General features: G+C 39.7%; 1 protein-coding gene across 1 annotated transcript in view; it reads right to left on the bottom strand.

Moving 5' to 3' along the window:
* Nucleotides 1-16262, bottom strand: part of TBXAS1 (thromboxane A synthase 1) — a gene marked incomplete at its 5' end in the record, with an annotated part of 235184 nt that overhangs the window by 217039 nt on the left and 1883 nt on the right. Inside the window, 1 exon segment of the mRNA XM_079304104.1 lies at nucleotides 7362-7552. Coding sequence (XP_079160230.1) covers nucleotides 7362-7552 — 191 coding nt within the window.

Below are 16262 nucleotides of genomic sequence, written 5' to 3'. Positions count from 1 at the left end.
ATGGAACATCATTTTCTCAAGCTCCTCTGCTATTCCTGGGAAAATGAAATAAATGCATATCCAGACACAAACCAGAAAATATTTTGAGCTGTTTCAGCTGTTTCACAGAAGTTAGCACATACTGAGCTTCTGGAACAGTAAACTTTGTTTTCAGTAGAGAAAAAAACAAAAACAGAACTAGAGAGACAAGAGAGAGAAAAATCTATCTAAAGATTTTGGGTGTGTCAATGGGAACTGATAAAAAACAATCTCTCAATAATATGTCAATATTTTAAAACATTTTTTTTATAGACAGCTCCATTAAATACTATATAAAACTTACCTACAGAAGAGCAAGGCATGGGAATCAAAGGCATAAATTACCTGTGAGCCAGCAGTGAGGACAAAACAAACATTGGTATGGTGAAATCTAATGCAAAGACAAAAAGGAGTGAAGAAGAATATGGGCTTTTTTTTTTTAATTGTGGGAGCAATCTAAATGGGATAAGAAAAAAGATAATATAGATCTATATTTAAGCACTCTGAGGAGTTCTAACATGTCAAAACTGTTTTAACTTTTCATTTAAGAGGGAACACAGGCAGGCTGGCAGGACACTTGGTGTGCTATCTGAAAGTGGAGTGACAAAAATCCGCACACCTTGGGCACAGGAGGAGCAAGTCCCCCCAGTGCAGGGAAGTCACAGGAACTGCAATATGCACCCCTGGGGTTCAGGGAAGAGCTGAGCTCATGGTAATGCTTGAAGACTTTGCAGCAGATCTGAAGGGCCCGTCTGAGCCTGGCAATTAAATGCACAGACACAGCAAGAGACAGCCCCAGTGCCATGGATGGAGTGCTACACTGCTTGCAGAGCCTTCTCTCTGAGGAAGGTGTTTACATTGCTTTCTCCCACCATATAATTTCAATTCCTTTTAAAGCATCACTAGCAGGGTATTCAGCTCCTCATGTTCCTCATACTATCAGTAGATGGAGGCAGGAGCTCCTACAAGATAATCTTGAGTACCCAAAATGAGTTTGAGAGGGACCCAAATATCCCCAAGTTAAACAAAGCAACCTGCTGAAGGCAAAGACCAAATCAAAAGCTAAACCTAACTGCTGGTCCAGAAGCTCCAGAGCAGGCTCTGAGGCAGAAGCTGCCTGCTGGAGGAGTCAGAGTACTTCCCTCCCTTCCCTCTCAACCCAGTTGAGACCAGATCCAGGCCATTCCAAGCCCCACAGGAGGTGGAAACAAAAATGGGATGGCTCAGGGGCTGAGTCCAGCTCCTGTTTGCTCTTGAGCCATTTGTGTGCATTGTCCAGCTTTGCTCACTCCATTGGACATGGATCTGGAGACCATAGCATAACACAGGTAAATACACTTGTTTCATGAAAGGAAGCCATCCTATCCCTGTAGGTCTGCCTTTACACACTTAAACCAAACTATGCTTTAATTTGGGATTTAATGGGGAAAGGCATGAAAAAGTTGAGGGAAAAAGAAAAAAACACAAGAAGTTAATAGACTGGAGATTGAGTTTTTACACAGAGTTTTTACGATAAAGTGCACCTTCACAAAAGCAAAAACTCAGCAACCACTTGAGAGCCTTCAAATAAACACTGCTGGACATGTAATCTCTAAATTGAAAACAAAACAAAACTTGAGCAGGGACGGTTTCTGAGTTTTGTGGTGCAGTGCAACAAAGCAAAACCAAAGCTGCACAGCAAGAAAGGCCCAACACTTATCTGGATAATCAAGGTGTTATAACAACCTCTGCGGATATCCCAGGGAACCTGGGGATCTGAAGCTGCAATAGAAACAAGAGAAAATTGTTCTGCTTCTTCCCCCAAAAGAAAGATAACTTTGTTTTACCTAAAAGCAGCATAATCAGGGCACTGAGTGAACTTCATTCTAGATTATCAAATCTAAACAAATCTATTTTGTTTTCAGAGAAATAAAGTACTTAGTCATATGTGGTATGGCACTTTTCCAAATTATATTACAAATTATATTAAATAATTTATTCTGCTTCTTCTCAAGCTCACCTAGAGATGCTTGATTTAGCTCAAATACAAGGCCATATATTGCAAGGCTGTGAGATCAAATTATGTTTGACACATTACTGGGAATTCCAGATTTGCTTGATGTGAAACTGCAAATGACAAATATAATTCAGTATCTTTTAGGTTTTCTTCTGTCATCAACAGCAGTTTGCTGATGTTTCCTGTTGAGTCAGATCCTTCTAGATTTTTTAATGGGACATTCAAATGAAGGGGAGGGAAGCAGAACGATTTCCATTATAATGGCAATTTTAGGGGAAAAAAATTAAAAACAACCACCAGCTGGTGTTAATATAATATTAAAAACCCCAGAATTTCCCACCTTTTGACCCTGTAAACCTAATGCTGGGTTCACTGCAAATGGAGAAGCTATAAAGTTGAAACAGCAGAAGCCTCATTAGGAACCACAACCTGAGATCCCAGATCAGAGGTCAGATTTTCTGGTCAGAAGGGAGACAAAGACAAGTCCAGCAGCCAGAGTCCAGCAGCAACACAGGAGCACCAGCCCCTGAGCACTCTGTCTACAGAGATGTGCCTTGTGCAAGAAATGGAAATGAGCAGGCTTTGACACCTGAACATTAGGATGCCCCTCTGAACCTCTCACCTCAAAAAGCCTGATGTAAGAGCAGAACTGTACATCCTCCTGAGTGTCTGTTGATGCTCCACACCCAAGCCTGTTTCCAGCCATAGTTATCCAAGCAGCCCTGTGCCTTTGGTGGAAGCAGTAGCAGGTGGAAAATTAGGGCCTACCTATCCAGAAGGGATGGAAGTTTTGTACTGTCTGTCCCTGAATCTGTCCAGAAATATCATCTGGATGTTTCAGGAAAAATAACCTACTTCCCTTATGCCAGCACTCAGACCATAGACGTAGAGCTCTAGATGTTAAATATCTTTTGTAAACAGTGATATTTTGAGGGGTAAAAACTGGTCCAAGATCTAGGTGGCATTTACTTTAGGGAAAAAAAAATAAAAGAAGTTTCAGCTAACTCAACCCCAAACAACAATGTTCTGCAAAACCAGAATTAACTTTTTGATGAAAAAAGATTGCCTCTAAACTTTCCCTTCAGAGCCCTTTCCAAAACCACAGACAAAAAGTAATGTCAAACCAGCAATGGTATTGAAGTCACCTGTATGGAAATACAGATCAATTTCTGATGTGGTTCAGTACAGGTATGGCACCAATTGAAGAATTCTAACACATGACCCCCATCCAACTGTATGCAAATTACTTAAAGTCAGAGGAGGAAAAATATTAAGTTTAGTTTTCATTCTTTTTTATCAGAGACAGCAAATTCTTTGGGTCAGAATTGACTTGTTCTATACTGGTTGGGTAGTATACCTTGATCTAGGACCCCAATCACTTAGACTCTCTATACTTGTCTCTAGCACATGCAATCATTAATATTACTTCAATGTAAAAATAACATATTTCTGAATTACTTAGCTTTTCAGAAACAGACAGGAACACCACTAGTTTATGTTTTGCTATGTTTGAAAGCATACAATTAGACACGGAGCTTACAAATATAAACAAACACTCCCATCCAACCTCTATGTTTCTAAAAAAACTGAGGCTTGTTTAGACAAAATGTTGATAATCCAGTTTGAACACAGGTATCTGAATGCTGTGACAGCTTCTTCATAATGCTCAGCTTATGGTACATTAAACTTTAAAGCAAGATAAACTCCTGCTTTCATTTTATCAAACATCTACCCAGACAGCAAAAAGAAAGACACAAAGCAATGTTTGCAGCTACAGCCAAGCATGGGATATCCAACTCAGCATATGTTTGAAATGAAAATGAACAATATGTTGCATAGATATACTACTGTATGTTTCAATAGAGAATATCACTGGGATTTGTAAATGTTAACCTCATTCTTCCCTTAAGAGTTTGGTTTTATTTCATGCCTAAAAAAACCCCCTGAGATTCACAGAGATCAGGCAAATAGAGACAGCAGTGTTTGCAATTGAGAAAGAAAGTGCTCTTAAAAGAAACTGCTCAGATAATCAGTTTGGGTGGAAGAAATCACAGGGGAGGACACAGACAAGACATTTTTTAGGAGCACTAAGTGTTGTGCCACTGGTATTACTGAACTTTAGTAGTTTAGCCATATTTTGCCTTTTTGTGGTCAATAAAGCAGTAACCCATCTATCACAATAATAATGATGTAGCAAGAGACATCCAAGAATCATGATAAGAAGTCTGCAAGAACTTTTACCTACAGAGAACAGGTAACAAGAATGGGGAGGGTAGCAGATGACTAAATCCTTCAGGAATGAAGAATACAGAAGAGGCTTGAGCAGCCTCTCAATTTAACGGATTACCAAAAAAAAACAACTTCCCATTCAAATCCAAATAAACTATGTATCCAAAAGGCTTCATAGTTCTTTCTACTCCCAACATTAAATCAACTACCTCACAAAGCCTCTCCTTAAAGCTGACTTAAGGTCAGGAAGAAGACAAACACTGAGAGGTTATGGTTGCTTCCACTGAGTTAAAATCTACATATTACACTGCAAGCATCACCTTCATATTACACTGATGGCCATGCATGAGAAATCAGAGATGTGCTATTACATGATTTGTTATAAAGAGTTATTGATGATCTTCATTGTACTATAAATAACAGCCTAAAAATTATCAAATCATCCAAGTTTCTTCCTAAGACTTGCATCTTCCCTGTAAGTTTATTTTTATGCAGCTACAGCCTCTCCTCCCTTTCCCAATCAACCCTTTCTTTTCTCCCTCTTTCATATGACCTCACTGTACCCAAAAATGTGAAGAGATTGGTCTTATCACAGTTTAGCAAGATACCACCTGCCAGCTGAACTGTGACAAATCCCAGCTGGCCTCACAATACACACACTAACAGGGACTGAGGCTGAGCCCATGGACAGCAGCTCAAGGCTGCAATTTAAACCACTGAGTACTCTCATCCACAAAAACTGTGCTAAGGAAAGAGCTCAATAACATGCATGTTGCCATCACCACATTCCTATTCTAGTATGCATTAGTTTTTTTTACTCTCTTCTCCACCTGCAACTGCCTTCTGTTGAGCCTTACTAAGCCTTTTACAGCCAACAAGGTGGACAAACTGCCTTTTCTTTGTACTCACACAGCAGCTGACACAACACTACCCCAAACAATCATACTCTACTACCATAACAAAATTTACAACAGCAAAATTCATTCCCCCCTTTCCCCAGGACTGCCCTTATGAACAGACACAATCCTGGAAGAAAAAGCTAAAAATGAATAATTCAGTAGTTATTAAAAAATTAGGATAAGGCTTATAAAAAAGAACTCAAAGGAACCTTAAGAGTTACTACTTTATTATTACTCCTGCCATAGACAACACTCTTGTTTTCTAACTCTAGAAGAGCCAGATAATCAGGTACACTACATGATTATAATAAAAACATTCTCTAGAATTTGAGATTTGCATTTCTATTAGCAACCATTATACACACTGTTTAAGTAATTCCTTGAACCCAAGGTTCCAGTCATGAATAAAGCAAGATGTGAGCATGCATTGAGTTTTACTGATCTGTTTGAACGTGCAGGCAGTATAAAAAACTTTAACAAAATAGACTCAAATTAGAACATTGACAAGTTTGAACAACTACCACACTTGCAGATGTTCTTCAAGACTTAACCTTAACAGGCTCAGGCACTGCACTTTACTGAGTTAAACAGATGTGAACAGCTCAGCTACCAGGCAAACCTACCAGCAGCCCATAGTTTATTTTATTGCAAGTTTAATAATTGCCAGCTTCCCACTGGAAGAGTGATCTATAGGCACCTGTATTTAATAAGCTACTTAAAAATAAACTTGAATCTTACTTGAATTGTAGATCAACAAGATTGGTTAGTAGCAACCATTGGTAGTTACAAGTATAAAACACTTTTCCCATACAAAACTTCTGCTTCCTTTCACAGAATTCACCTTCAGCCAGGAAAGCAGACACACTGAATGAGGTGTCTCTTCTGTTAGACAATTTCCCACCTCACTGTTACGTTGAACTTTTGGAAGCTTTTATGGTAGGCACTCAACTCAGCAGTAACTGACCATAGCCACGAGTCTGGTTTTACTCTGCAATTAGAGTTAGGTTTATTAATGGCAAGACCAAATGTGCACTAAACCACCATTGTCTTAACTTCAAGGGGAGGAACAGCCTTTCCTAAACTGAACCAGAAAATGAGGCCCTGGGCAGGCACACACCAGACAGTACCTAGGATTTACAAGGAGCAGTTCCGGGTCCTTGGAGATCTCAGCACATCTGGGCATGTCCTGTGGGGAAGGGCTACTGTTCGTTTTCCCAATAAAATTCAGAGGAAGTAGGACTTGGATGTTTGTGATGATTTGGGCAGATCTTGTTAAAAAAATAGGTTCACCCACCTTTTGATACAACAACATACGCCAAATATGGGTTTGACTATTTTTAGTCTCTCTTAGACCCTCCCTGGACACAGAAGAAAATTGAACAAAGCTCAGCAGGGTGAAAAAATGACAAAATAAATGCAAAGCAATCTGTCACTAACATTGCTACAGCAGCTGTGCTAAACTCAGAGAGCCATCACTATTCTCTTCTAGATTAGCTCTGGATTTTTGCTGGATGTTTTTTTGGTTTTTTTTTTTCTGCAACAATCATTGAATCTTTTCTTAAACACTCATACAACTGAGGAAAAAAAAATCTTGTACTGGGAAGCAGGATTTTAAGAGATATGCAAGTAAAAAGTTAGAAAAACACTCCCAGTGCAGTTAATATAATTTCTGAAATAATTATTAGGATGGGGGGAGATTTTTTTTTTTTCATTTCAGCACAGCTCACTGCAGTGCTTACTGTGCTAAGCATTAGGGCTGCTGTTATTCTGATTTGGGTCCACTAGTCAGTGTGGAAAGAACAAGAGAGGAAATTCAAGCATCAGTTAAAGTGTCTGTACACTTAAGCCAAAGAACAAGTGTGCAGAACAGTAGAGAGAAGAGGTGCAACAACTACTTGGTTTCTTTCTGGACCAATATTCCTCCTACCCAAAGAAATTATTAAGAAACCAACAAATAAGTTCTTAACTTAGAAGACAATTTTTGTTAGCACTTGGTAAAGTACTTACAACACAATGTTGCAAGGAGAGAATTCTCTAAAAGCATAATGAGTTTTTTGAGGATTTATTGCACTCTCGGCATCCAAACCAACTGCCCCTCCATTTCCCTCCTAGGAAATTACCTTCCAGTTTCCCTCATGGATAAAAGACTCTACAGATGCTGGCAGTGCTTCAGCAGGGTTTGTGTCTGATATGCAACCCATCTCACCACTATCACTTACCAATACAGCAGGACCAGGAAGACTGCCAGCAAAGCCAGGGTGACTGTGGTACTGTTCATTTCTAGGGAGGCAAGTGCCAGAAGATCTACAGGCTCCATTTTCCTCCACTACAGCTCCAGCCTCCAGTGCTGTGTGCAGGGGAAAGCCTCCACAGGGGCTGATAAAGCCTTCCACAGCTAGATGAATGACATCTGCAGCAAAACAGGAACCGAGAAAGCAAAAACATGTCAAGCACAAACTGCAAAACTTTCCTCTTCTCATCGGCTGCACTCTAGGAGACAGAACTCGAAGGTTCCCTGAGTGGTAGAATGTAGCAATTTCCCCCCTCCCACTGTTGTTGACTGTCATGCCAGTAAATATTTACATACCCACCGCCTGAGACATCAGTGTTGCTGAATAGACTTTAGAATTCCAGTATGGGGAACTGGGGAATGTGTGGGGAAAAGAAATGGGGAAGACAGCCTGACCTTGTTACAGATCATGGAAGAAAAATATAAAGGCACTTTAGGGGTGCCCTGATGTACCAATGGTGGTGTTCCCTAAATTAACTAAAATAGAGCATTTTTGCAATATAAAACTTTATTAGCACTTAATTTCCAAGAATGTTATACCTTGTAAGAATGAAACTAAGTAATATTAAATCACCATGACTAAAAGGAAGAATTAGAGGAAAACTGGTCAAATGTGACTCCTAGAATCTATACAAAGAAAGAACAAAGAAAGAAAACCCCAGTTTTTTGGGGTAGTACAAGACCCATAAATCAGCATCTGCCACACTGGTGAGTCCACACAGAGCACTGTTTGGGCTGTATCATCTCAAGCTCATGAGGGCTACAGCAAATTTGCCTGGCTCAGTGCACTGTCCCCCTTGGAGGCAACACTAACCAATCTCTCCAGAGATACTTCAGCAATCCCTATGTTGTATTTCTAGTATCAGATTTAACACCAATATGGTAAAATCTACTATCTCTGCATTGTGGCACAATCCGGCTGCCACAGCGCCTTGAACAGCCTGCACACAACAATCAAGATTTGACTTCTGGAAATGGTTTGTTCACTGTATATGAATTTTTAAATTTTCTTCCATATTTTCCTGCCTGAAGATCTCAAGCCTGTTTTAAGTATCTGATCCAGTCCAATTAGAAAAGTAAACCAAAGAAAACACCTTGAAGCACTTCTACGAGAGAAGTCCACCAACCTGTTATACATCAAAGTAACCAAATTCCATGATCAAAGAATTTTCAGGACAACAACATCAGAAGTAGTAGCTTGCAAGTAAACACCTCTGCCCATGACAAAATTCCCTAAACTGTCCAGTATTGTTACTTATGGAACCACAAATTCTCATATATGTGTTTCAGGGTTCCCACTCATCCCAAACAACCTATTTGAAAGATAAGGAAACCAGTGTTATGCAAAAACTTGGTTTGTGAATTATATGGTAACCTTGAGAACCAGAAATTCTGTAAAATTTGATTCTCATAACACATCTGATGAAGAGTAGTTTCTTCTCTTGCTACCCCAAGACAACAGCTTAGATTTTTTGTGCAAGGCTCCTCCAATATCTCTGTATTATATTTCCTGCTTTTATCAGAGAAGTTAATAATATAGGTATCAAAAAAGTAAAGTCTCTAACACAATGGAGTTTAATTTTAAGAAGATTTGGCTCTACTCTAACTGAATCACTGCTATTTTGGTTCTCAGTGCTTCACAACTGCATTAATTCCCTTCCAGCCTCAGATCCTTACAGAATAAGTAAAAGGTGTTAACCACCTCATCAGCTCCACAGAATAGAGACATAGCTCACAGAAAACCTTGCTTCAGGTGTTAACAACTCCACTGCCATTCTAGGTCAATAACAGCTCTGCTGCTTTGCTGCTGTTGCTGGAAAAGTTCTCCAAGAACAATTGCAACAAGATTCAAGACTAGTGATACAAGGAATTAATCAGTGGGTGCAAGTTAATCCCAACTAGCAACCAATCCTGTGGGACTTTCAGAAAAAGAAAAAAAAAAAATCAAACATTGATATCCAATCAGTCTTTTCTAAAAACTGAACCAACCACCACAAGGGTAGAAGACAAGAAATAATATTCCAATTTCACTTTAATTTATTTGGCTTTTTAATAAAATACATTTTTCTGCACATAGAGGACAGTTGTTCTCCTATTAAAATCAAGTGCACTGCTCGTATCAGCCCACATAGGTCAAGTACAGACCTCAATTGTTTTTTAAGAAGCAGTGGAGCCCTTTCCCAGTCACATTGAGAGACAGGAAGTATGAATATTTCTTAAATACATGCTTAAGAAAGAACATAGGGTCTCACATCAGAATCCAGTTTGGAAGAGAACACATAATCAAGCTTCTTTAAAATTTTCTTTTCATCTTTTTCTGCTGTTGATGGTGGGGTTTGTTTTGTTACATTTTTTAAGCCTCATCACCTGTTTCTTGCTGAAGGATTTTAACTTGGCACCTCCAACCATTAAGAAGGATGGCAAGCATTGATTCTAAAACCTGCCTGGAGCTCTTCTCAATTACACACTGAGGCGCTTAGAGTTATCATCTTGGAGTTAGGACCTCAGCTCGTGAAGTCACACAAATCCACATGATACTTGGGGGGGAAAAGGAGCCAGGGATGCAGAGAGCAATGAAAACAAGCTATTTATCAATCCCGAGAACTTTCTTTACAAGCTTTTTACGTGAGAAATACCATCCTAATTAACAATTAATAGCACAGATATTTTTCACCAACCTCCCAAGTTCCTTTTGTGGAGTCACGCTGGCCAGAATGGTAACAGTATCAAAGACCTAGGGAGACAAAGTCCTCCCTAACCGCAGGCTGGAGGAAGCCAGAGACAAGCAGAAGAGAGAGAGCCCTTTCCTGTCAGACTGCTGTGAGTCAGCAGCAGTGCCTGCATTTGCATCCACAAGGCTCCCCTCAAGATTGCATCTACCAAGGCGTGCAGCTCCTTGACACGGTGCCATCCACGCTCTTCTCTCCCGCAGCAAATAAAATCCCCCGATCACCATCACACCCGTCACAAACAGATGTTGACTAAAACCTGCAGTGAGGAGACCCATCTCCTGCATTCCCCAGCACTGCCTGGGAGCTCCCCAGCAAATGACAGGAGGAGCTCAGTGCTGAGCAGCCAGAGCTGCAGCCTGCACACAGGCTCCCAGCTATTAAACAGGGAAGTACACAATAGCATTCAAAGTCTGAGAGGCTGAATTGTTCCTCAACTGAAAAAGAACAAAAACCTGGCACCCAGACAATCCAGGTTTTACAGGAAGCCTTTGTGCCTTACAGCCCTGTCTGAGTCCAGTAATATTTTCTGTAAAAGCTCTTCCAAAACAATGCATTTCAACTTCCAAAGGAATACAGCTGTGGCTGTGAGCCTCAGCAATGCCTGACATACACAAGAATTGTTCCAACATGAAATACAGAGTTTATTAAAAAGCAGGATTATAGACCTTCCCAGTGAACCTAAATCACGTTAAGGATTTTGACCTGTCTTCAAAGCATATCAAATGGAAAGTGTACTCTCATATTTCAGGAGCTACTGACTATACCAGCTAGACTAACCACACAGTCCTCCTAATGACCAAATTCAATTCCTCTTGTGCTATTCTACTTCATATATTTTAGGTCTATAACAATCTAATTAAGGCTGAGGCACACCAACTTTATGATAGATGAAGAAAGTCCAGGAAGATGTTACATTTTAATTTTACAGCAGTTTGTGTCTATAGAAATTTATAGCATAGTCTTCAGATCAACAAAATTCTGCTACAGACAGCTTAGCCACAAAATACTGCAGACAAAATACCACAGAACAGCTTAAAAAAGAGATTAATCAGAGACTAGTTTATGTATAAGCTTTAACAAAGCCCATGTAACAAAATTTGTAAGTATGTATGATGATAATTTATCTTCAATCAAAAACCTTTCCAGAGCCAAAATGAATTCTCAACATCTTGAAGGTAGACTAATCAAATAAAACCAAAAAAATTCCAGAGGCACCTTTCACAGAGGTTTTATTTTTTTCATTTTTTTTTCTTCATTTAAAACAACCTTAATATCCAAAGTACTGGGAACAATAATGTATTGGAATAGAGGGATTTACAGTGGCCATCTGTGACTTAATTATTGCTCTCCCTGTTCAAGGATTGATTAAGCAGATTAATCAGATGATTCTGTACTCCTGCATGATAAACTATCACAAACCACCCAACAGACAGACCACCAAGGCAACAGAGCCTACTAATAATGATCCTGCTCTACATTCAAAACAGACAGGAGCACAAAAAGGACATCGTGAGCTCATGGGAGATTCCTGAGTCACCTTGAATAAAGTCACTCCAATAAAGTGGATTCCAAAAGGCAAACACAGTAACTGTAAAGCTACACTGAGGATGCCACTTTCATGACACTTCTGGCTGAGAAGCAGAAAGACACTTTTACGCTGAAGTTGTTTTGCCACGTCAGAGCCTGGTTATATTAGCCTAAATACTTCTCAGAAAACAGGCATGCAGTTTAAAATTCTAGGAGAGCTAAAATATTATGCAAACTTGTACTTCACAAACAAATTTAACCTTAGCTGCCTAAAAGTTATGGTACTTCAAACACAGCCAGTATCTTAGAGGCTAAAAAACTCATTATGCTAACTAAATGTTGTGCCACTGTACTAAGTCCCCCTTAAAGCAACAAGCTGTGAGATATCCTAGTTATTTCAAAGAACTCCTCTTAGAAATGGCACAGGTTTTGTGGTCAAAAGGAATGAAAGTTTCTTCTTCTTCTTGCTGTGATAGTTCAGAATGAGTTTCTAAAATAAAGTAACCTTTGCTAATAGTGACACTAAGGTCTTGTAGCCCCAGTGAAATTCCATAGAAAGCAGAAATTAGTGTAACATCTGCTGCCCATCACCAGTCATTTCTAAGCAAATTAACTTTATTAAATAATTGGTAACTTGTTTATATTTCTATAGCTTTCTTTAAAAACATTGATTGATTCAAGCAATTCTATAATTTCATTGCCCTATAAACTTGACTGGAGATAAATAAGGATTTATGTTCACAGATCAATAGTTCCACATTCACAGCAAAAGCCAAAAAACCCTGCCTATACTAGTCTTGTAGTTGCAGAGAAACATATAAATGTTTTCAAAAATATTATGGTAAGAGCTGTTAGGTTATAATTTTTTTCTGAAGCTCCGTTTTTAAACACCTTGAAAAATATCTAACCTCCTTTGTCTGATTGAAATGCTACTCTAGGTAACAAATTCCTGGCTTGAAATCTTCATCTATGTTTTGGTACTGGATCACAAGTAAAAAAAAACTGTGAAAAACTTAACAGAAGTATCTTATTCAATAACTGAATTAAATAAACTTATAGACTAATACAATGCATTTATCAGTACTCTGTCAAAATTCAAAATGACAAATGGGAAATGCTTTGAGACCAAAAGTCTCAAAAACCTTGAACCTCAAACAAGGTAAAAAACTATTCCTCACTTGAGGTCCACTGTTGTTTTTTTTTTTTTTCAAATATCTCATGCTTCCAGAAGAAACTCCACAGATGTGAATGGAGAATGTGCCCATGGGTTATATGGCCTTCAGCCTGACAGTAATGGTAGAATTCTTCCCATCTGGGAACTGTGGGCAGTATCAGCTGTTCCTTTATGCCTCATCTCTGGTTGTCTAAAACCAGAGGGTTTGGATGCAATTGCACCTCTGAGATGAATAAGACAACAAAAAGAGAGAGCAAATAGATGTGCAATGTATTAGATGATACAAACATGCCAAAACCAGAACAGGTACTGCATCTTACTACTGCCACTTGTCTCTGCACAGAAGAGGTGCTAAACTGGCAAAAAGGAAATAAAAAAAAAGGTGACAATGAAGCAAGTCAGACAAAAACTATTGCCACAGCAATGGTTCTCACACCTCAAGAAGCCCAGAAGCTCTAAGTCTATATCCACATGTAGAAATGCAACCCGACTGCAAAGAAACTCAAAACTGGCAGTGGAATGAATCACTGAGGACCAGTGCTTCAGCAATTCTTTAGTGGCAGCTACAGAACCACTTCTTAAGATGCAGAAACACCCCTTCACAGGACACTGTCCTGGAGATCACCAGATGCAAGGTTTGGTAATGCTGCTCTGACTCATGCAGATGTGGTGGGGGATGCTGTTGCCCTGTTGCCTCTTGTACCTTTGAAAATGTTCCCCATGGCAAGCATTCAAAATTACAATAACTGCCCTGTGAACAGCCAGAATGAATATTAATATTCTCAGATGGCAGTAAGAATACAAAATGTATGAGGGACTGGAACACACAAAGCTGGGGCAGGAAGACACATAGAACATTATGGGGCAAATGCAGGGACTATATGAATTACCTTGAAATACCTTCTTTTCATTCATGCCACTATACAGAGTGTGTTTGCTGTCTAAATGCATGCATCACATGATGAACAGTTCTTGGTAGATCATGCCAAATATTCCCAAAGGCCTTCTTACCCATATGAAAGGGAGCACAGATAACTAACATGCAAATTACAGTCCCCTTATATGTGGCAGAGAAGCACATGCAACATACGGGCAGCTTTACTCTGGTTCAGCCTTTTGTGCTTTCCCATTCATTGGGCTTTTTTGCTGCAGACCTTTCTGCTGACCACTTGTACACTAAATCACCAAATCAGAAATCCCTTCAGCTATCTCATTCTCAGCAGATATGTTGCAACACAGACGTGTGTAACTGGGGAGGGGAGAGAAAAAAAGAAAAAGTGAAAAAAAAATAAAATTATGCAATCAAAAAACCAGCATTTCCAAATCTCAAGCTCTTTCTGAACTCTTGGTTTAGTTGAGTTTTTTGCTACAGCTCTGGTTGTTCCTTTGTGCAGTTGTGATAAATACAGGTTTTACTGGGGATGAAGACTGTCCAGCTCAAAGCAAGGGAAAAAAAAAGTGCTTAGAAGCTGTGAAATTCAAAGGATCAGGACTAAAATACTAATAAGACTAATTTAATTCCTCAGTTTAAAAATGCATGTTTTTTCCTGCAGTCTCGTAGATCTGAGAGTAAATCTGTGATTTCTGAATGCTTGAGGTTAGCAATACTTGCAAAAGGGCATGAACCCAATAAGCTGACCTATTAGCCAAGGGGAGAGGTTAAGTGGAAGACTAAATAACCTGATGTTATGAGTTGAAACATCAAGAAAAACTTAGTCTCAACAAGATTCCAACCCTGCTGACACTCCTTTTAACTTCATCTCTCAAAGTGCACTGTGGTTGGGATCTGTGCCTAAAGTTTACAGTGCCCAGCCTCCCTCCTACCTTCCGATGCCTTCCACCAAGTGGCAGATAAAGCCCAGCCTTATATTGTACTGGGCTAGTACAAAAAGGAAATATGTATCCTTCTTAGGGAATGGGGGACTTTCTCCTCAAGAGCCTCAGCTCTGTCTGTGGCAGCTCAGGCTAACTAGAAATTCCCAGGGACAAAGGGAAGTTATGATGAGCTGTAATTCAGAGGGATCCTGCAAATGCACGTGAGTATTTTAAGGGTGTAGCAAAGAATTTTTGGAAGTCTGGTGCATGTGGATGCTCTCTGTCCTCATGTGATGCACTCAGCTCTGTGTATGTAGAGCACCAACTCCAAACATAAAATATTGTTTTTCTCTCAGTATATGTTACTCCAATGAACCTTATTGGAACACTGAGGGTACACTGAGAAGATTACACTCCTTAATGTGCAGTTACAGCTGTACTGTAAATGCAACATTACATGCTTTCTATTATAGTTCAAGACCACTCCACTCTTCAAGACTGTTATAAACCCCAGAAAACAGGGGTTCATAATGGAAACACTGAAACACACAACTCTAAAAACCCTGGCAGGGAGGAAATATAGCTATAAATTCAGCTTTTCTTTTCCAGCATACACATTGGCAAGTTATGAATAATACGTATTTCTACACTTACAACAGACAGATGCACACACTGCTCAGGGTAACCTTTGCTGTAAAGGTGGAGGATGGAAAGAGCTCAGAGTGGAAAGAGCAACCTTTCATCTTGTGTTTTACAGAGTTACTGCAACTGCAATGATGACATAAACCCAGCAATTGAAATTTAGTAGCCTGTGCACCAGGGCTGAATTTTGAATGCACTTTTTTTAGAAAGGGTAGGTTATATTTCATGGTCAGCAAGAAAAAGACATGAGCCCACTCAAATCCCCTCAGCCTTCTTTGTTTTTAAAAAAGACTTGGCTGTTAGGATGCCATTTAAATGACATTGCAAATCAGCTTGCTATCCATTCAAAATCAGGTATTCTATATATATATTCCCTTCTGTATATAATCTGGTCTCTATCTGCTTAAAATTACCAAGAAGCAAAATTTGGACTTGTAATTGCTTGACTTGCTAACGTAAAAAAACCTATTTGGCAAGAGAAAGATGGGCAGGCAACTGTACTACTGTGTGGCTGAGGCATTTGGGGATTTCTTCAGATATTAATAGCAACTGCAGAGGTGGGTCAATATAATCCCATTAGCCATATCGCACTGCAAGATTTCTGGTGTGTATGAGGAAAAGAAAACAAAACCAACATAATTGCCATCTGGGAGGAGTGCTAATGTTGGGTAAACAGGGAAGTCCACGCCTATTTTAAATACTGCAGCATGACTGTCAGGTGGGGAAAGGTAGAGTAGGGAGGTCCATCCTCCTTCAGCACCAGGAGGGAGGGGCAGAGGCCCCCAGCACTGCTGCTGCCTGCACAGGGCTTGGTGCCACCACCACCATCCTCCTCCTCACTCACCTGCCCTGCCCCAGGGTTTCAGCAGCATCCCCAGCCATCACACTTCTCTGGAGACTTTACTGCAGGAGTTCTGATACCTGGATTAAGCTACCACTT

The sequence above is a fragment of the Erithacus rubecula genome (assembly GCF_903797595.1).
Source record: "Erithacus rubecula genome assembly, chromosome: 4".
Taxonomy (NCBI): domain Eukaryota; kingdom Metazoa; phylum Chordata; class Aves; order Passeriformes; family Muscicapidae; genus Erithacus; species Erithacus rubecula.
This window is presented reverse-complemented; position numbering and strand designations above follow the sequence as displayed.